Genomic DNA, 22,388 nt, shown 5'->3' on the forward strand with positions numbered 1-22,388 from the left:
AAAAATTCATGGCTGAAAAAGAGGGTTTCCATTGGAGGATGATAAAAAGAATGCTGGGATATAATTGTAATTCTGACTGGTTGAATGATAAAAAAAAAACCCAAAAGGTTCAAGTCAAACTAATGTAATTTAACTCAAAACGAACGAGGTTTTTAAAAAGTAGGCCTATTTTTTATATACTGATTTGTACAGTATTGCTCATTTTGGTTACAGTCAGATACTAACAGGAATATGGCAAATCATCATATTCTTTAACCCTGGCCCACAGGTATCTTTCTATGCCACTGCTAATGATACTATATATGGAGAGAGAGACAGATACATAGATATGTATAAAAATGTTTATAATGTGTTGAAATAGTTTAATAGATGAGAGAGTGTGTGTGAGAGAGAACAACATACAAATTGATTTTATACTTATTTATATGTCGTTATCAAAGTCCACTGCTTTGAGGTCCCATTTGATTACATCCTCATCCTCTATGGGAGTTGTCCATGTCCATATATACTCAAATATTTTGTATTGTTTAAAAAAAAAAGTCGTATTTCTAAAGTTGACAAGCACTTCATTGCTTGAAATACTAAAAATAAAAACCAACTTGTATTATCTGTGCAGAATCAAAGACTGGTAAATAAAAAAACAGGACTATGTTTACAAGTCAACACTAGAAGCAGGTCCGTGGAACTGAAAAATTGTTCAAATTCATCGGAAGACCAGCAATGGAAGCTCACCACAAGAAAACAGAATCAAGATGCTATGAAATCCAGGGGAGTTGAGATAGACTGGAGCGTTTAAACTATGAAAAGGATTATCTGCCCTCTGCTGTTAATTTTTAAAATGCTTATGTTTGAAATCCTGGTCAATTTGAGCATGAGCTAGGAAGAAATGATGATGGAGAAATTGTTGACAAATGTGTGAATCTGTAAGTAGCAATATATGACCTTATCTTGCCAGTGTTTGATTGGCACTCAGTACAGGAAAGATATTTGAGAGAATGAAAAACAAGTAATGGAAAAAAAAAGGGAAAAAAAGACAGAATGAAAGACATTCTCCTTTGAAAGTGATAAAAAGTTGTGTATATATATTACAGATTTTTGTGGCCATGACAGTAGCATATTTTTAAAAAAATATCTTTGTTTGTCACAGTAGACTTTTTTCTTTTAAAAACATTTTTCAGTTTTGTGGGCATTAAAACATTTTTTTTAGAAATTATTGTTTTATGAACAAAAAAATATTGAAAATCTTCTGGTGCTGTATTACTGTTTAAAAAAATAAAAATATATATAGCCTAAAATTATGAGAAACTATTGTTGTATTGATACCTTTTCCCCAAGCCTAATGGATTAAAGGGAGATAAGTATAACAAAAGTATTAATTCAATTTAGGGTAAAGAGGTGATAGAAGTAGTGTATGGCTGACTTCCCCTTGAGAGACTGGTGTGGTCTGCTTTCAGGAGAGTGAGAGATCTATGTTTTGATGTTAGCGTGTGATGAATTCTGTTGTAAAATCTGCTTTAATAAAATGTTTTTTAATATCTTTGATATTCACCTGTTTTTTAATGAAACAAACATAAAATTATGATACTTCCTGCACGCAGTTTCTAGGTTAACCATACACCTCATTATATGCTAACTACCATACTGTGCACTTTCAGCAAAATTTGAAGAAAATCGAATAATTTCGCAAAAAAAAAATCACAACCAACAAAACTTTATTAGAAAATTAATTGTTAAAATAGACAAAATAAATTAAATAACAAAAAACTATAATACATAGTGAGATCAAGAAAAACTTGGATACAAAAATAAAATTATTTGTAAATATAAGTGGGCCTAACCTATACATATCTGGGGACAAAAATGTATTCATGTTGATGGAGCAGCTAATAGCTTTGGATATTTTATTTATTTAAGACATCTAAATTTTCTAAATTTATATTTCAAAATTTATTAAAACAGTTACACTGAACATTTGATTCTTCTCAAAAATCACATTTTTAGAAGAAAGAAAAATGATAAATGGGGTTTAGTTTTCTGACTTATTCTTTTATTAGTACAGTTTATGACTATGCTACAAGTAAGTAATTGGTCGCAGCTTGAGTCAAATGGATTTAGCGTTACATCCCATAACATGAATATAAATAAAACAATTACCACAAAAACTTAGAATTGACCACCACATTAGACGAAAATACAGAATTCAATGCTACAGACATTTTAGACTAGATATTTATCACTTTGATCAAAGTTTAACTTTCTTGAAAATTGTACAACTTTAAAAAACTTTTGTAAAAAGGTTAAAACTTTTAGTATAAATTAAAAAAACTATTACCAAAACTTTAAAATCAATCCATTATTCGGAATCACAAGATGAAAAAAATAAATGAAACAAACCTAAACCAATGAAGAAAACAACTTATATTATAAAACTTTACCCTTCACTAGGATATTTCCATCCTTTTTCGAACAATCTATGTTGGGTCTATTTATATATCACCATGACAACAATCAACAATACACAACAGTCACATGAAAAATAGCAAAGCACTGAAATGAAACAAAATTAAGAATTAATTTTTTTTGATTATTATATCTTGAAAGTAAGTTTACAACACATTGTAAACAGGAGTAGGCTATTGGTATACTATTTATCGAAGTAACGATTATCTGTGAGTGTTGGAGATCTAGAAGGAATATTTTTTTTTATAAATTATTTGAATATGGTCTGCCTTAACCCTAACATACACTAAATTGATCAAACCATAAAAAAAAAAGTGAAAAATTTCTAATTGTTTGCAACATTTATTCATCTTAATTGAGAACAACTGTGGATGTCATAACAGGAAGTCAGTTTACTTAAATACAAGTATTTAAATGAATTTGTGTTTTATTTTTTTGAGTTTGTAATAAATCTGTGTCTATGATAAACTGTGAAACTAAATGTGTGTCATATAGGCACATCAAGTCTGACATGTTGTCTTGTCTTTCACTGAGATTATTTTTTGTGTGTGTTATTCAAGTTTTTATTTGTTCTGTTCAGCTTTCAATCTACATGTTTCCCCTAGTCTCTTTGAGCCACTTTCATATCCCACCTCTGCATTAAGATACACTGTTGGTCAATTTCAGCACAAAGGCGCTAAGTTATTATGGTCACTAGGAGGAGAGGTTTCAAACATGGAAAATCCAATTCTTAATAAGTCGATTGTATTATTCAAGTATTATTGTCATATTTTTCATGGAAGTCAAATCAATAATGTGTGTAGTCAGTGATTTAATGTTGCTTTAGTCTCCAGTTGTGCATGGAGTTTTTGGCCATGGTTGGATCTTTCTTGGCAGCAATTTCCATTCGTTCACCTTGAAGGTATGGGTTTCCATGGTCAGAAACTTCAGACTGAAATAGAATGTAATATTATGTAATATTTTGTAAGATAAAGCCAGAAACTTCAGACTGAAATAGAATGTAATATTATGTAATATTTTATTAGATAAGGTCAGAAAATTTAGACTGCAACAGAATGTAATATTATGTAAAATAAGGTAGATACCACAAAGTATTATTAAGAATCATAACAAAGTTTGGAAAGACAAAGTAAAGGGAAGTAAGAGATTAAAAGCTGAATGAATAGATTTCAAATGTTGCAATAAACTGATGCTGTTTACCTCCGACCTACTTTCAGGCAAGGTCCTGTGGTTAGGTGCTATCAATTGAAACAATACCATGCCACTGCACCTTTGATTGTAATTGTCATTGTCTTTCTTTGTTGATTTCATCAACTCTAACATTCTAACATTGGGAAGCGTGGTCGAGAGGCTAAGTGAGCTTGAACTTGGCTTGGCTTGGCTACCTAGAAGGGGGCTCGAGGTTTGACACCCGAATCGGGCAGAGTTGTGTTTACTGAGCATGGAAAACCAACTCCTAGATACCCCCTCCCCCCCACCAGTCCACAAAGCGCTCTGAGCATGCTATAAGCATGAAAGTAGTGCTATATAAAAGCTATAATAATAATAATACAAGAAATTGTTTCAGAATGTTTCTAGAATGGCTTTAAAAATAAGAGGATATGTTAAAGGATAACTTTATCATTGATCTTTCTTGATGTGACAACACTATCAACAAATAATTAGTTTCAACAGTCTTAGCTTGACAGTACATCTTTTTGATCTAGTACAAGTACCAGTTAACCATACTTTTTTAAGTTACAGTTGAAGCAGAAAAAAAAGAAAATTTGTTTTTCACTAAGATTCCTGTTAAGATTTTTTTAAGTCAAATAGAGCCATCACAATATTCCATATAAAAAAATGTATTATAATATTCTCTTGCATGGAGGATCAAAGTTCTCATTTTCTGTTTGTTTATTTGATGGCCTTTTTCTAGGAAAATAGAAACAGCTGTTTTATTTCTATATTGCTAAGTTAAGTCGCAATGGATTTTCTTAACCATAAGTAAAGTTTCGCAGTATACTTTGCCAACTATTGATGCTAAAACTAATATCCTGAGATGAAAGAACTGCCTGGTCATGTGGTTTGCGCGCTGGACTGTCGTTCGGATTTATCGATGGTCAAGGGTTAAAATTCTGCCCACTCCCATCCCCCGTCGTCCTGCGGGAGGTTTGGACTAGGAAAGTAAACTATCTTCAACTCTGAAGGAACATCCGAAACATGTAAAAATATTTTATAAAAACAAGATTTTACAAACAAAGAACTCTCTATCAACCAGCTTATTAGTAATATAAGTTAATAGGTTCTTAATTAAACAGAATTTAAAACAAGATTACAAAGACAGTTTGTGTGGAAATACAAACTCAAAATCGGCCCCCGAAGTGGTCCACCCAGGCAGGCTTCAATATTTTCAGAAAGAACATCCAAATAAAATTATATCAAAGACAAATGAGAGATAAGAATGCAGAAAGAAGGTTGACAGATCTTGTGTAGTGCCCCAACGGTCCCGCAGATCAAAGGATAGGTGAAAGTGAATGTAAAATTAGATGTGAACCTGGCTTAACTAGTTCCCCTTACAGACTTTGTGGTCTATAGGGCAGACGATGTAAAGTTCATCTGTTTTTGTGGCCTACGATTAGCGAGGGTGTCATGTAGCCAGCACAACGACCAACCGCCTTTACTTTTCCCCAACTAATGTCAGGTACCCATTAGAGCTGAGTGGACTCAGAGGCGCACAAAAAGATTCCAAAGTTGAAAATCCCAGTCTTCACCAGGATTCGAACCCGGGACCCCGGGTTCGGAAGCCAAGTGCTTTACCGCTCAGCCACCACGCCTCCCCTGGCCTAACTGATGTCTTATAATTGATCTAATTGTTTTGGAAAGGCTCAATCTGTTATTTGAATCCTCAAAAATAAATAAAAAATAGTAGCCGATGCATCAGAACTTTGAATTGTCTAAAATATTGTGATGTCGGATTTTCAATATCTGTTCTAGTTTACGAGATCTAAACGGGACGGACGGACAGACGGTGAGACGGACAGACATTTCGCACAAAACTAATAGCGTCTTTTCCCTTTTCGGGGGCCGCTAAAAATGGTTTTAAACTTGATACAACAAATACTAATTGGCACTGGCTTAAATATGAAACTATCGCCAAGAAAATCAATGACTATGCTGAGTTTAAGTCTCTAATTAACATGCATGACTAGGTAAACACATAGATAAGTGCATGACATAATTATCTTCTTATATGAAATAGCATCACTCATTTATAAGATAAGATAGTAGTAAAACCACTACACACAACCTGTTTGATGAATAAAAGTTGAACTCCAAAAAAAAGTTTCGCAGAATTTAGAAATGATGCGAAACTTTGTGTTAGTGAATGTGCCAATGAAAAGTTTTGTTCTATCTTATCTTATATAATACAGACGTTACTTCAAAAAAAGAAGATGATTACGTCCTACGCGTCATGCATTTAGTCATGCATATTAACCAATGACTTAAATTCTGCCAAGTCACTGGTTTTCCTGGCTAGCTCAGGCAACCCATTCCATGCTCTAATAGCACTAGGGAAGAAGGAGTATTTGTACAAATTTGTCCTAGCATATGGGACGAGGAATGTGCCTTTATCTTTGTGTCTTTCAGAGTATTTTATTAAATTTTGTTTTTGTATTTGAAGATTATGGTTCAGTGTTTTATGTATGATTGCTACTTTACTTTTGAGCCTTCTGTCCTGAAGGCTTTCTAAGACTAAGACATTGTTCTAAGACTATTTTCCAATGTGACCAACTTAACAACAGAGCCTAAAACTACAAGTTGATTAAAATGTGTTTTTCTATTTACCCTTTTTTTAATTAAATGTGGAGATTTCTTAGCCACTACTGTCAACCTCTTCCTGGTTGCTGAGAGATCTGGGTTGTTTTCCTTGAAGAAAAAAATACACTTGTGTTAACATGTCAAAATAAACCAAGACAGGTAACAAATGCTGAAAGAACATAAAGCTGGGTTTAACTTGTACATTTTTGATAGACTATTCACTAAGCTCTGGGTTTAACTTGTACATTTGTGCTAGACTATTCACTTAGCTCTGGGTTTAACTTGTACATTTTTGATAGACTACTCACTAAACTTCAGGTTGAACTTGTACATTTGTGCTAGACTATTCACTAAGCTCTGGGTTTAACTTGTACATTTTTGCTACAGTACTCACTAAGCTCTGGGTTTAACTTGTACATTTTTTGCTATAGTACTCACTAAGCTCTGGGTTTAACTTGTACATTTTGGCTACAGTACTCACTAAGCTCTCTCCATTGTGTTCCATCTTAGACAATTCATCAATCACTTTGTTTAGCGCCATCTGTTGACTTCCACTTGAGCCTTTAGAAGACACCGTCTGGCTACCAGCAGGACAAGTAAACATGTGTTCTGTGTCGCAAGGACAGTCCTGTTCAGACAAGAGTTTCTGGTTGTTTTCTGCGCTGTTGACAAAGTTGTCCACACAATTGTCTTGGCTTCCTAGTTGGCGACACAAATCAACATCATTTCTGAATCTTTCAATCTTTTAGACCATAATTTAACTTCAAAAGACGTTAAACTTAAACCACAGATATTTATTTAGTTGTAATTATTCATTTTAATTGTTAAAATCTTTGCCTTAATTTGTTACAACAATAATCTTTAACCCTAGTTGAGTAGTATGTGATTCATACTGTTGTCGGAAATGACCCAGGTTTGATCCCTGCCCTCTGCCAACCCTTGTTGTCCTGCAAAAAGTTTGGGATTGGATGTAATCTTATCTTCTTATCTTATATAATACAGACGTTACCTCAAAAAAAAAAAAAGATGATTTTACATCCTACGCGTCATGCGTTTAGTCATGCATATTAACCAATGACTTAAATTCTGCCAAATCACTGGTGTTCCTGGCTAGCTCAGGCAACCCATTCCATGCTCTAATAGCACTAGGGAAGAAGGCGTATTTGTACAAATTTGTCCTAGCATACGGGACGAGGAATGTGCCTTTATCTTTGTGTCTTTCAGAGTATTTGATTAAATTCTGTTTTTGTATTTGTAATAATCTTTAATCCTGAGGAACAATTAAAACTGGCAGGTCTCAGGGACAGAATCCAGTAAATGTACTTTGGGCTAGGATGTAAAAATCTTTAATCCTGAGGAACAGTTAAAACTGGCAGGTCTCAGGGACAGAATCCAGTAAATGTACTTTGGGCTAGGATGTAAAAATCTTTAATCCCGAGGAACAGTTAAAACCGGCAGGTCTAAGGGACAGAATCCAGTAAATGTACTTTGGGCTAGGATGTAATAATCTTTAATCCTGAGGAACAGTTAAAACTGGCAGGTCTAAGGGACAGAATCCAGTAAATGTACTTTGGGCTAGGATGTAATAATCTTTAATCCTGAGGAACAGTTAAAACTGGCAGGTCTCAGGGACAGAATCCAGTAAATGTACTTTGGGCTAGGATGTAAAAATCTTTAATCCCGAGGAACTGTTAAAACCGGCAGGTCTAAGGGACAGAATCCAGTAAATGTACTTTGGGCTAGGATGTAATAATCTTTAATCCTGAGTAACAGTTAAAACTGGCAGGTCTAAGGGACAGAATCCAGTAAATGTACTTTGGGCTAGGATGTAAAAATCTTTAATCCTGAGGAACAATTAAAACTGGCAGGTCTCAGGGACAGAATCCAGTAAATGTACTTTGGGCTAGGATGTAATAATCTTTAATCCTGAGGAACAGTTAAAACTGGCAGGTCTCAGGGACAGAATCTAGTAAATGTACTTTGGGCTAGGATGTAATAATCTTTAATCCTGAGGAACAGTTAAAACTGGCAGGTCTCAGGGACAGAATCCAGTAAATGTACTTTGGGCTAGGATGTAAAAATCTTTAATCCCGAGGAACTGTTAAAACCGGCAGGTCTAAGGGACAGAATCCAGTAAATGTACTTTGGGCTAGGATGTAATAATCTTTAATCCTGAGTAACAGTTAAAACTGGCAGGTCTAAGGGACAGAATCCAGTAAATGTACTTTGGGCTAGGATGTAATAATCTTTAATCCTGAGGAACAGTTAAAACTGGCAGGTCTAAGGGACAGAATCCAGTAAATGTACTTTGGGCTAGGATGTAATAATCTTTAATCCTGAGGAACAGTTAAAACTGGCAGGTCTCAGAGACAGAATCAAGTAAATGTACTTTGGGCTAGGATGTAATAATCTTTAATCCTGAGGAACAGTTAAAACTGGCAGGTCTCAGGGACAGAATCCAGTAAATGTACTTTGGGCTAGGATGTAAAAATCTTTAATCCTGAGGAACAATTAAAACTGGCAGGTCTCAGGGACAGAATCCAGTAAATGTACTTTGGGCTAGGATGTAATAATCTTTAATCCTGAGGAACAGTTAAAACTGGCAGGTCTCAGGGACAGAATCCAGTAAATGTACTTTGGGCTAGGATGTAATAATCTTTAATCCTGAGGAACAGTTAAAACTGGCAGGTCTCAGGGACAGAATCCAGTAAATGTACTTTGGGCTAGGATGTAATAATCTTTAATCCTGAGGAACAGTTAAAACTGGCAGGTCTCAGGGACAGAATCTAGTAAATGTACTTTGGGCTAGGATGTCATAATCTTTAATCCTGAGGAACAGTTAAAACTGGCAGGTCTCAGGGACAGAATCTAGTAAATGTACTTTGGGCTAGGATGTAATAATCTTTAATCCTGAGGAACAGTTAAAACTGGCAGGTCTCAGGGACAGAATCCAGTAAATGTACTTTGGGCTAGGATGTAATAATCTTTAATCCTGAGGAACAGTTAAAACTGGCAGGTCTCAGGGACAGAATCCAGTAAATGTACTTTGGGCTAGGATGTAATAATCTTTAATCCTGAGGAACAGTTAAAACTGGCAGGTCTCAGGGACAGAATCCAGTAAATGTACTTTGGGCTAGGATGTAAAAATCTTTAATCCCGAGGAACTGTTAAAACCGGCAGGTCTAAGGGACAGAATCCAGTAAATGTACTTTGGGCTAGGATGTAATAATCTTTAATCCTGAGGAACAGTTAAAACTGGCAGGTCTAAGGGACAGAATCCAGTAAATGTACTGGTGTTACCTGCCCTTGACAAAATATTCTAATCCTATTTCTCACCTATTTTCCCCAGTGGGCAGGGGTTTGGTGGGTTGCAGTAAGCTGGCAGCTGTTTGTCAGTTTTAACTTGTTTGGCATTGGGAGCACCTTCTGCAGTACCACCTAAGACATGAAGATTTTAGAACATGCCATTATCAGAACATAGGTAAACAAAAATTACATTATGTAAATCCAAGCACATCATAGACAAATTGTGTTTAATATAACATGACATCAAACAGCCCAGCGACTCTTTTTTCTATACAAACTCAACAGTTTTAAATTAAACAAGAAGATCCTTGAGACTTTTACGGCGCGACTGTACAAAATCTGCTAACATACGGAATAAGTTGTTGGCAAGGCAACGCCTCATCTAAACTGTTGCAACGTCTAGAAAACATCATTAAAAAAGCATCAAAAATTACACTCACAACATTACCACATTTAAAGGAACTTTTTGAACAAACGTGCCTAGGAAAAATCGAAAAAATCTTGGAAGACAACGGCCACCCGCTCCATCAGAACTACGCCAGGTCGTCGCGAAGTGGGCGACTGCTGTCAATCAAAACAAGAACGGAGCGGTACAAAAACTCGTTCGTACCTCACTCGGTCAGACTCTATCACCGCCACTCATTGATCAGGGAACATGAATGCACCAAGATACCTGTGTGTAGTCGCTGAATGAACTCTTTATGTTGTCTGTTGTATTTATGTGTATTTTTCTGTTGTGTTGTCTTTATATGAGAAACGAGTCCTTGTAATCACAGCAAATTTCCGTAAGGATCAATAAAGCAGTCTTAGTCTTAGTCTTAAAGCATGGTGGCTGAGTGGTATAGCACTTGGATTCTGAACTGAGGAGTCTGGGGTTCAAATCTTGGTGAATACTAACATTCACCAAACTTATACATTTTTGAATCTTTAGGTCCACCCAGCTCTAATGGGTACCTAACATAAGTTGGGGAAAAGTAAAGGAGGTTGGTCATTGTTCTGGTCACATGACACCCTTGGACCACAGAAACAGATGACCTTTACATCATCTGTCCTATAGAAGCGCTACACTTAATAACTATAAACGACACGAACACTATAACGCCAGATTCATCAGTCCATTTATTTACACACCCTCATAGTACGAGGTTACACACAACACTGTGATATGAGCTTTCTTACCAAGGGGAATAACTCTACATACTAATAACAAACACAAACACATAAACACAATGTTAACAATTTCTTTTTTTTTTCTTTCTTTCTCTATTTCATTCCTTTCTTCATTCATTCAAATCTTCCTCTCTTTTTCGTTGTATTTTGAAGGCTAAGTTAAACTGAGTATATAGGCTACATAAGTAAACAAAAATAGATGATAGTACCTCTGACTACCTCGTGATATAATTTAAATAAGAACAGAAAACTGTGCAAAACTGTCATTGTCTACTATATACAGTTCAATCTTCTCAAACATCAAGGAGAATGTGTAGAGTGAGAATAAAGAAAAACAAAACAAAAAAAATGTCCACTTTAACAAAGAAATGTAGCACTATCTGGTATGTACAGAGTTGGCCTTAGCATTACATTCAATAAAACTTGTACAGCAAAAATTTATTTATGCAAAATGTAATAGTGTGGGCTAGGAATATCATGAAATATCAATGACATACAATAAAATCACACATTAGACCTACAGATGTAAATGAATAGATTTGAGCAGTATATGTCATATGGTAAGTGGAATGTTTTTGAGAGAAATAACTTAATTATATTACGTCTTCTGACAGTGTGTGTTCATTAAAGAAATATAATCAAAATTTGAACAAACTGAAAACAAAAAACTGGTATCAGAGAAAAGTAAGCAAAGTAGTGTGAAGCGAAAATAAAACCAAGAACAAGTATTATAACAATGAGAGGAAAAATAATACGGTATAACCTGTCACTCAATATATAGATAATTGATAATTAGAAACAGCCAGATTTCAGCCAGTATTCTTTATGTGCCCGTCTCAACTGATCAGCATTCTTATTTGGTGTCTGGTAATGCAGGGACTTGGTCGCTCATCACGGCGATTCGTGTACCTTCGTATCTGATCAAACATTGGCTGTAAGTTGAAAACTATCTGACTGTCAAACTGTGCACATAGAATGGAGTCAACATGGGTTGTCGACATAGGGTTGATAAGACTAGGAATAGAATAAATGTCCTGAGGATAGGGGGGAGGGAGCACAACACTAGGTATGGAGCCATACAGCCTAAGAATGTAGGGCTCAAAAGACGCCATGAATGGAGTCAATTGTTCTGAGGATGTTGTGGTGGTAGACTGCCCCACCAAAAGACTTGTACTGTCAGACGTCACCTTGTTTCTTCACTAGTTCTGTATTCTCTGATGGCAACGTTGATGTTAACAGTGGCAAGTGTAGATAGCATCTTTCTGTTGGTGTTGTAGGCTATACCATAAATGCACATAGTCTCATACGCCCAGGTCTCAAAACACGTTCTTCCCACACAAAGGAGATCAAATGTAGTGGGGTAAAGAAATGTTGACAATGCTCAGCAGTCTGATCAAATGTAGTGGTGTAAAGAAATGTTGACTATGCTCTGGAGTCTGATCAAATGTAGTGGGGTAAAGAAATGTTGACAATGCTCAGCAGTCTGATCAAATGTAGTGGTGTAAAGAAATGTTGACTATGCTCTGGAGTCTGATCAAATGTAGTGGGGTAAAGAAATGTTGACAATGCCCTGGAGTCTGATCAAATGTAGTGGGGTAAAGAAATGTTGACTATGCTCTGGAGTCTGATCAAATGTAGTGGTGTAAAGATATGTTGACAATGCTCTGCAGTCTGATCAAATGTAGTGGGGTAAAGAAATGTTGACTATGCTCTGCAGTCTGATCAAATGTAGTGGGGTAAAGAAATGTTGACTATGCTCTGGAGTCTGATCAAATGTAGTGGGGTAAAGAAATGTTGACAATGCTCAGCAGTCTGATCAAATGTAGTGGGGTAACAAGACTGGGGGGGGGGGGACTGTTAACAATCTGCTCTGTTGCAGTGCTGTTTTCAAACTTGATGCGCATCGTCTGAATGAAGAGTGACTCAAAGGCGATACGAGAAAGTAGTGCCAGTTGTTAAGGAAAACAATGTCTCTATACGCAGCAAACTTGTGGCTAGAGCAGATAGATTCAAATTGTCTTCGACTAACACACAGATGTTTCCTTCTGGTTGCTAGATCAAAGGTCACTTAAGTCAAAATATTCTGCCTAATATTTCGACACAGGTGTGTTCACTTTGTTTTTTTTTTTTCAGTCACAGGAACTGAAAGTAGTCTCCACACACACACACACACACACACAGAGTCAGCTACAGTATGATTATAACTCGTTGAGCGTGACCTTGAAGAAGTATTGTCCAAACTATACTAGCAGCTCTACTACACATGTGTAACTTCAAAATTCGTGCACATTCTAGAAGCAGGTCAGCATTGAGTATCTCCACCACTGTCAATCATAATAAAAGATTCATGGCTATACTTGAGCGTGCACTGCCCTCATAACCTCGTGGTGAAATCTTTCTCTCTGTGGTCTCCAGTAAACGGACAAGTTCCCTTTTGTCCTCTACAACTCTGAGCGTTTCTGTCAGATTCTCCCAGCTGTCTGGACATTTAGACAAAAGATGTCTATATGACCCACAAGATATGCATCTCAAAACATTTCCATCACGACCTAATGGGTTTATACCTTTCTTTCTTGGTTGAGAGAACTGATCTCGAGCAATGTTTCTGACTTAACCTTCACTTCTAAAGTGACTTCCACCTTTATATTGTCTACTTCCATGATGTTCCACTTTCGGCTTGCTGGTAGATTTCAACTGCTCTTTAACTCGTCTTTCAAAGCTCTTGAAGTTTTCACGTCTGCTGTAGTTCAACTGTTGTTCCTCTCGTCTTCCCAAACTGCTAAACGGTTCATGTTTCTTGAAGTTTTCACGTCTGCTGTGGTTCAACTGTTGTTCACCTCGTCTTCTCAAACTGCTCAACGGTTCATGTTTCTTGAAGTTTTCACGTCTGCTGTGGTTCAACTGTTGTTCACCTCGTCTCCCCAAACTGCTCAACGGTTCATGTTTCTTGAAGTTTTCACGTCTGCTGTGGTTAAACTGTTGTTCACCTCGTCTTCCCAAACTGCTAAACAGCTCATGTTTCTTGTAGCCAGCCGCCAATAAAGCTTCCTCATTCTCAGACAAACACCTTGGCTCAAGTTTGATACAGGCATCGAACTTTTTCCTTTTACTAACTTCTCCTTTGAACTTTCTAAGAGATGCCTTCGCTTCTTCCTACAGCGTCTCCCGACGAGCAAAGTTCAAAGTTCATACCTGTCAGAACTAGCATCTTCTCAGTTTGCGTCATTCTTGTCTTTCTGAGCAGCTTGAAGGCCAGAATCTCATGTAACGTCTTCATTCGTTTCTGTTCTAATCTTCTATACTTTGTATCAAACTCTGAGATAAAATCATGTATGGATTGATTTTCCCTTTGCCTGAAGTTTTCAAAATCATCAAATTTATCAATACTGTCTGCCAGGTCGTCTTTAGCCAAGTTCGTATCTAGAAACTTCAACAGATTCTCAAAACCTTCCTGACACTTCAGCTCCGACAGCTCTAATTGCTCGAATACCTTCTCTCTAATCCTTGACTCACTGCCTTGTGGTAATGGAAGGGCTACGGCTATCGCTCTTTTCTCTTTCTTTAGCTCCGTGATTTCATTCCACGCTAGCAGTTCTTTCTTATATAATTCATAAGACATATCTTTCAAAAAGGATGGAATCTCAATTCTTGTAGCCATTATCACTTTAAATAGGATCAACTAAGTAAATAGTACTTAAATAAACTAAGTACTTACACGCTCCGCTACCACGTTAATCTCGAAACGCTACACTTAATAACTATAAACAACACCAACACTATAACGCCATATTCATCAGTCTATTTATTTACACACCCTCATAGTACGAGGTTACACACAGCACTGTGATATAAACTTTCTTACCAAGGGGAATAACTCTACATACTAATAACAAACACATACACATAAACACAATGTTAACATTTACATCATCTGTCCTACAGATGGAAAGTTCTGAAATAGGAACTTTTACATTAACACCTCATTAGGGCATGAAAACAAAGTATGTACCCAGTACATCAAATACTTATATCACGACACATCATTAGGACATGAAAACAAAGTATGTACCCAGTACATCAAATACTTATATCACGACACATCATTAGGACATGAAAACAAAGCATGTACCCAGTACATTAAATACTTATATCACGACACATCATTAGGACATGAAAATAAAGCATGTACCCAGTACATCAAATACTTATATCACGACACATCATTAGGACATGAAAACAAAGCATGTACCCAGTACATTAAATACTTATATCACGACACATCATTAGGACATGAAAACAAAGCATGTACCCAGTACATTAAATACTTCTATCACAACACATCATCTTCCCCAGGACATACTGAGTATACCACAACACATCTCGTACATCCAATAGATTGTGTTCAAGAGAACACATCATGTTCACCAGGACATACTGAGTATACCACAACACATCTCGTACATCAAATAGATTGTGTTCAAGAGAACACATCATGTAGGTCTACATCACAAAATACATCATGTACATCACAATACACAATGACCTCAAAACACTTCATGTACATCAGAACCTACTGAGTATATTAAAACACATCATTTACATCAAAACCTATCATGGTCAAGACATCATGTACATTAAAACACAACATGTACACTAAAACACTTCATGTACACCAGAACATATTGAACATATCAAAACACATTGTAATCAGGAGAACCCATGATATTCATCAGATTCAATATGTACACTACAACACATCTAGTCATTAAACATATATTCACAGCTCAACACATTAACATGGCTGCCTGGCCATATGTGCGCTGGGCTGTTCTTCGGTCATCTCGATGGTCCTGGATTCATACCCTGCCCGCTGCCATCCCCCGTCGTCCAGAGGTTTGGACTAAAAAGTATGTCATCTTCAACTTTGAAGGAACATCCGAAACATGTCAAACATTTTTTTTACAAAAACTATTTTGAAAGTATACATTTAAAATACCACCAAAAAAATGTCTTTTGACATTGTAGGTACTGTGGGTAAAGGGAGACAAACATTCATTTTGAATAGCCTACTTCAAGTATTAACATTCAAAGAAAATCAATTCCCAAGAACTGATAACCATAAAGAGAGGATCTGCCATTAATTACCTGAAACAGATTGGAACCCATGCAGATCACTGTTCTCCATGTGCTCTTCGTCTCTTAAGTGGGCCTCGTTAATCAGACTGTCATCATACACTGACACCAGGTCGTTGTCGTTATCATCACGCCAGAAAGGATAGCCATCAGTGCTGTCCAGCACGGAGCCCTGGGGGAAGAGCTCTTCAAAAGGATCCACCATCTGTGCACCTTTCAGGTCTTCAACCCAAGGATGATAGCTGGCCAGGACTGCGTGAAGCAGGAGTGGGATAAAAAAAAGAACCGGCATTTTCTGACAGGAGAAAAAGAAACGAAACAATGTTTTTAATCGTATCCAGTTCATTCAACTACAGTGCTATGGAGTGTGTGTGTGTGTGTGTTTCTATGGTGACGGTGGAAAGAGGTTAGCGATTGGTTGTGAATGATGCAAGATACGCAGCATATTTAGTATTGTTTAAAAACAAATTATTCAAATTATTTCAAGTTTTACAAGTTGAGATATATTAGCCCAGTGCTTTTTTTGTGTGTGACGGTACGCACAGGTTTGGCGTACCGGCACCATTTTTAATTTTTAAATGTGGGCAAAATAAAAATATTTCTTTTCTTGTATTTTAACGATTCTTATTAATTTATTAGTAGTTAAAAGTTAGGCGATTTTTCAATGTGGGCAAAAAAAAATAAAATTATTTTCTTGTATTTTAACGATTCTTAATAATTTATTAGTAGTTAAAAGTTAGGCGATCCATCACTGAGTATCAGCACTGTATTAGTCTACTGTGGTTTAGTTGTCTGCCAGCAGTTAGGTGATACAGCCGTCAACAGCACACAGTCAATCACACTGTGCATTGAATCACATGTGAGAAAGTGTTTTGTTAAACATTTGTGAGGATCCTGATACATCTACTTATCCTATCTTATAAATTGCAGACGTTCCTTCATAGCAGAAGATAATTTCGTCCTACGAGTGTCCATGTGTCCATCTGGCTGTCAACACCTCTCTCCACATAACTGCGGTCTAGGGCTTCGCCTTCCCAGACGTGAAAATCGATGTCCACTGCTTTCAGTTCCGTCTTCTTCTTCTTCGTTCTCATTGTTATGTTGGAGTATTCAGATGACTAGACCAATACATGAGATGAACTGCGCAGTGGTTTCCAAATCAGGGAGCTCTCCATATAGTTTTCTTTCTATTGGGGTGATTTGGGGCCAATGTCTTATACGGGCCTCTTGGTAAAGAGAGCAGTTTTGGAGGACGTGGTCTGCATTCTCTGGTGATACTCCACATGGGCAGATTTCACTGGTTCCAATTTTGAGCTTCCGGTACATGTGTTGTCGCATTCTGTTGTGTCCGGTCCTGAGTCGAAAGATTAGGCGTTGGTCTTGTCGGGATAGCTTATAGTAAGCGTCATCTTTCTTGTGATTTGGATGAGAGCTCGTCCATTTCTCATTTATTTTATTACGATTAATTTCTTCAATTCTTCTGGAGTTCCGTTTGATAACATTCAAATATTTGAGATGGGACGCGACCATTTTTTTTTTCTTGTGCCTGTCGAGAATGTCTACATCCTACATCCTCACTACATCAGGCGTGGTCTACCGATGGTGAAAATACGAGCAAGTATCTACGTGTTACATCAGTTTTCTTGCCTTGTGATTTTCAGGATCCGTCGGAAGCAGCGTACTTCAATAAGATCTGTGGCATTTTACGTCTCGAGAGACGATCTTTTCCCTTTGCAACTTCTTGTGTGGCTAAAGAGGCTAATCCTTGATACACAGCTGCGATCGCGGGTTGGGCATATATAATCACCAGGCGCGTTGCATTTTCACCCTTCTTTCTGCTTCTGTTGTGTATGACATCTGCAATCTGTGACCCTTCCTTTATGCTCTCTCTCCATGTGGATCTGTCCAGTGCCACCTCTTCCCAGTTGCCAGTGTCGATTTTGAAGAGCTTCATGTCGCGTTTGCATACATCCGTATAACGTAAAAGTGGGCGACCAGCGGCTCTCCTGCATTCTATTAGATCGCCATATAGGATGTCCTGTGGAAGTCGACCTACTGGCATTCTACGAACGTGGCCAAGCCAGCCAAGGCGTCTGCTGCTGATAACAGAGCGGATGTCCTGGCACCCTGCTCTTTGTAGGCATATTCTTCTCCTGTCTACTGCATTATGCGTACAACGACATAAACGAAGGTGTGTTTCTCCATACAAGACCCTCCGGAAAACTATTTAATCTATCAAGGCTACGGGCAAAAACCAAGGTTAGGAAGCTACTCGTCAGGGAACTCCTGTATGCCGATGATGCAGTTATTGTGGCTGATTCTGATATTCAGCTACAGTCCCTGGTTGACAAACTATCTGCTGCTTGTCAGAAGTTCGGCTTAAACCTCAGTCAAAGCAAGACTAACATTCAATAAGATAAGAACACGGCTAACCACATTACAAGATTGGATTACAAAATACCGGCACACCACGGTCAATGTCGCGAAGTAAGTCTTTTAACTCTCGTGTGTATGTTTGTAATGTTATCACAGCGCCTTGAGCCTACATTTTGTTTGTTAAAAGCGCTTTATAAATAAAATTATTATTATTATTAAGGGGACACACGAGTCGGAAAGAAGGGGAAAAAAAAAGTTCTCCATTTAGACTAAATATTTTATATTATCTTAATAGTACTTAATTAAACAATTGAAAAAAAAAATATAGTTTTTGACTTTATAACTTTACTGGTTGTCATGGAAACAATCCAAGATGGCCGCCAAACAAACTATAATTAAAAGCTTTATAACTCAAAAAATACTTAAGATAAATTAATAATTTTTACACACAAATATCATACATGCGTTGGGATCACCAGTTTCCTGCACTCCTTTCTGTGTCTTTATATCTCATTCCTTCTGAGAGTTAATCAGTTTGCATTCCAATTCTGGCCTATTTGTTTTTTCTGGTAATTTATTTACCAGAAAATGTGTTCAAACGCTCTGGGCCGTGCGACACAAATGAACGATTTGAAAACAAGTCAGAAAACTTTGTAAGACCCAAATAATCTTTTGATCTCAGTGGCAGGGACTTTCCAACTTTAAGCTTTTATTTTTTTTTATTTGAAGATATCGCAGCCATATTGCAAAGTCTTTTAAAAATCTAATTAGCTAATTTGCAAAGACCTTTTTGCAAACCCTTTATAATAGTATAAGAATATAATAATATGAATAGAAAATTCATAATATGTTTCCGTTATATATTCATTCAAATTTAATAAGACCGTTAAAGGGAAACTCCGATAGTTTTTCAAATTTTAGTTCTTGACTTATTTAAATTCTGCGTAAAAAGTTGTAATAGTAAACATTATATCATTTTTTATTTAAATGCTCAGAAAATTTTATATTTAATAAATTAGACAGAAAATTCTTCACGCCCCCAAAAAAACGTGGTTCTGCGAGATTTTGTTTTAAGTTATTTCATGCGTCACTTCCCTAAACAATACTGAAAGAGAAACTTGATTTAACCAATCGTATCGCTTCATTCTTACAGTAGCTGTTAGGCTTAGTGACGGCCTAGTCCAGAGCTATGATACAGTTATATATATATATATATATACATGTTTAGATAGATCCAAAAGCATTAGGATAACCAACTCGAGAAGAAGAGTAACATTTTCATCTAAGCCTCTCCCTGTCCCAAGAAGTAAATAGATCGTGTGTCTGAATGATTCGAACAAGCTGGTCAGTGTAAGGCTAGTCGAGACTACGTGTAGTCGGTCATGACAAGACAACCAAGCGATAGTGTTTGTTGTGTGTTGAGTGGTCTGGCGAGAAAATACACACTGCCGTGATTAGTCAAGCATGTAAATCTACTTTCAGCTTGCATTTTTTTCTTTGCTTACAAGATCCTAGATCTAACTGCATAGACCAAGATATATTTCTTTTACGAGAATGTAAACTTTGCTGTATGGTCTCCTGTTATACAATAAGTCAATAGATTAAAACACCTTTGTGACGTCACATAGAAACCCGGTGAAAGTCTGACTGTTTTGGATGCGCAGGAAAATTACGTCGGAAAAACATCAATTACTAAGTTATTATTGCAAAGAAAAAAAAAAAAGAAGAATATATTCATTATCTGTAAATCAAAACACAAACTATATCAAAAATTGTCAAAACCATCGGAGTTTCCCTTTAAGAATACACGCCTAGATCAGAGTTACAGCATCAAAACAGAACAACATATCATACAATGTCATTTAGAAAGGCTTGACAACTAGACAACTTCTCTTATAACGATCATTTATTAGGCTTAGTTGCTAATGTTTAAACAACATTGTCGCTATATGTGATGATTCCAGCTCAGAAACCGACTAACAAAAAAAAAAAATTATAGCTTTCATATAGCGCCACTTTCATGCTTATAGCATGCTCAGAGCGCAATGGTCCGATCTCATTTGTCGACCAATGGACCTCATTCCCCAATCGTAAACAAACCACACTTAGTCACGTGATCTTATCGATAAAAACAATGAAAAAAACTGTCACGTGACAACCATCATGAATTAAACATGACATCGTAAATTATATGGAAGAGATAGAGAAACAACGTGGCGAAATGTTGTTTTGTTTACGATTGGTGAATGAGGTCCAGTGGAGGGGGGGGGAAGAGAAGAAGGGGGGTATCTGTGCTGCCCTTGGGCGCTCAGTAAACACAACTCTGCCACCAGAGTCGGGTGTCGAACTTTGAGCTCCCTTGATAGGTAAGCCAAGCCAGGTTCACGCTTCCCATTAACAATTTACGCCTCGGGAATGTTCAAGATTTTCATACATGGACGCAAATCTATAAATAGCAAGCCTTTTGGTGCATCCGGTGACGTAAGGCCTATCGATCAGCGAAAGCAGCCATCCAAACAGATATTAGACTCACTGGATGGTAACAGTGTGGAGCCAACTAGCTACTCTCAGCGTGGTGACGTCCGACATTTTGTAATCCGCATTGTTTTTTACTGGCACATTTATTACTCAATTGGCCATTACAAATGTATAAACAAGTGCTGCTTCTTTTCTAGTCCCATTAGAGCACGTAGCGGGCTGCCTGAATCAGCCAGGAAAACGAATGAAGAGTTAAAGTCTCTAATTAACATGCACGACTAGATTAACACAAGGACGTAGGACGTAATTATATTCTCTTTTGAAGGAACGTCTGTAGTTTATAAGATAATATCATTATAATGTAAGCTTTTCGCTTTAATAAAAATATGAAAACTCCATTTTTATTGTTTCTTGTTTCAGTGCCGGGTTTAGACTTGAAACGGCCGTAAGATATTTGGTATATATAAATATATATATGCGAGCCTTTTTTTCTTTTATTTTTTAGCCTTTTTTAACTCCAGATATTATAAGTAGATATTATAAGTCAGTGCTAAATATTTCTTGGGGCACTAAGCTATAACTTATGTTGGCTATAAGTAAATCCGGCCCTGAATTTTATAGTGGTCAGAGCTCTTGTTTCATCAAGTTTCCTTATTGATAAATTAATATAACTGCATTTAATTTCGTTAAGCTAAGCTACTTGTTGTTACGGCCGCATTCTCTCCCTTATCTTGTGCTAATCAACACAATTCTCTCCCTTATCTTGTATTTGTCAAGGCTCAAGAAACCTTAGCGCGGCAAAGGCCTACAACATCCTACATTATTATAATTTATAACTACAATTTCGTTCCACAAAGCTGGCGTCCTAAAGTACTAGTTTATGCTTTGGATCACACAGTACAATATTGAGATTTTTCTTACAAATAATTGGCAGATCTTTTTTTTTAAAATTTAATAGCCTATGATCCTAATGGAAGAAGTTTCATCGTAAACCATAATTATTTCAGAATTTCTCCTCTTATGAAGTAATGCCTGCAACATATGAGATATGTAGTGTGAAATCTAAACTTTACAATAGGTCTTCTTCAGTATCAAACATTGAAACGTTATATAAATTATAGATTAAACTATATTGATGCCAATTTCTATTGTAAAAAATGCGGAATTATGCCTCAAGTTATCAGCGGTTTTTCTGGTTTCAATATGGTTTCCTAATTATGACTAGAAGCAAGAAAACTTGTAGTCTTATGTGAAAGAAAAATACATCAAGGAATGGTTGGTAATTAACGTATCATATACAATTAAACAATTATACTATATCATATAAATATCATTAGCTGGTATCAAGTATCTGCCTCCGTTGTTGTTTAATTACAAACACAAACAACACAATACAAACACAATACAAACACAGCAAACAAACCTTCTGTTTCCGATCGGTCCTGTCAACTTTGCAGACGTGGATGCCAGAGAGGAAACAAGTGCTGATAATAATATGGAGACCGGGATCGATGCTGGCCACAGTGTGACGTCAGAAAAACCTCCAGCTCTCATCGATCTGTCGAGTCTGAGACTTGAATCGCTGGAATGGGATTAGTGGCGCTGTATACAAGGGTGGTATCGATATTTGCAAAATGCATGAAAAAAAAACTGTTTCCATCTACTGA

The 22,388-nt window shown here is 36.7% G+C and overlaps 2 protein-coding genes across 4 annotated transcripts in view; one reads left to right on the top strand and one right to left on the bottom strand.

The window, feature by feature from the left end:
• Positions 1-3,254, top strand: part of LOC106067837 (polypeptide N-acetylgalactosaminyltransferase 1-like) — a 37,824-nt gene extending 34,570 nt beyond the window's left edge. For all 3 annotated transcript variants that reach the window (XM_056023025.1, XM_056023023.1, XM_056023024.1), the window contains one exon: positions 617-3,254. In XM_056023025.1, coding sequence (XP_055879000.1) covers positions 617-796 — 180 coding nt within the window. In that variant the 3' untranslated portion in view covers positions 797-3,254. The remainder of the gene's footprint in view (positions 1-616) is intronic.
• On the bottom strand, positions 2,468-22,298 carry LOC106067834 (neuroendocrine protein 7B2-like). The gene is made up of 6 exons (XM_013227106.2): positions 22,145-22,298; positions 15,880-16,162; positions 9,595-9,696; positions 6,740-6,957; positions 6,286-6,366; positions 2,468-3,391 (listed from the first exon to the last, which is right to left on the bottom strand). Exons 2-6 carry the CDS (start codon positions 16,157-16,159, stop codon positions 3,272-3,274), a joined length of 801 nt encoding a protein of 266 aa, XP_013082560.2. The 5' UTR covers positions 16,160-16,162; positions 22,145-22,298; the 3' UTR covers positions 2,468-3,271.
• Between the last annotated feature and the right edge of the window lie 90 nt (positions 22,299-22,388).

Source organism: Biomphalaria glabrata, chromosome 3, assembly GCF_947242115.1.
Source record: "Biomphalaria glabrata chromosome 3, xgBioGlab47.1, whole genome shotgun sequence".
NCBI classification, from domain to species: domain Eukaryota; kingdom Metazoa; phylum Mollusca; class Gastropoda; family Planorbidae; genus Biomphalaria; species Biomphalaria glabrata.

Bases quoted from the DNA above. Each gene is read 5' to 3' on its own strand.
- LOC106067834 (XM_013227106.2), bottom strand. From the start codon at position 16,159: ATGCCGGTTCTTTTTTTTATCCCACTCCTGCTTCACGCAGTCCTGGCC. The intron at 9,697-15,879 runs GTAATTAATGGC...TTCATGTCTTAG, and splicing joins TGGGTTCCAATCTGTTTCAG to GTGGTACTGCAGAAGGTGCT. The intron at 6,367-6,739 runs GTGAGTACTGTA...TTTTTCTTCAAG, and splicing joins AACACAATGGAGAGAGCTTA to GAAAACAACCCAGATCTCTC.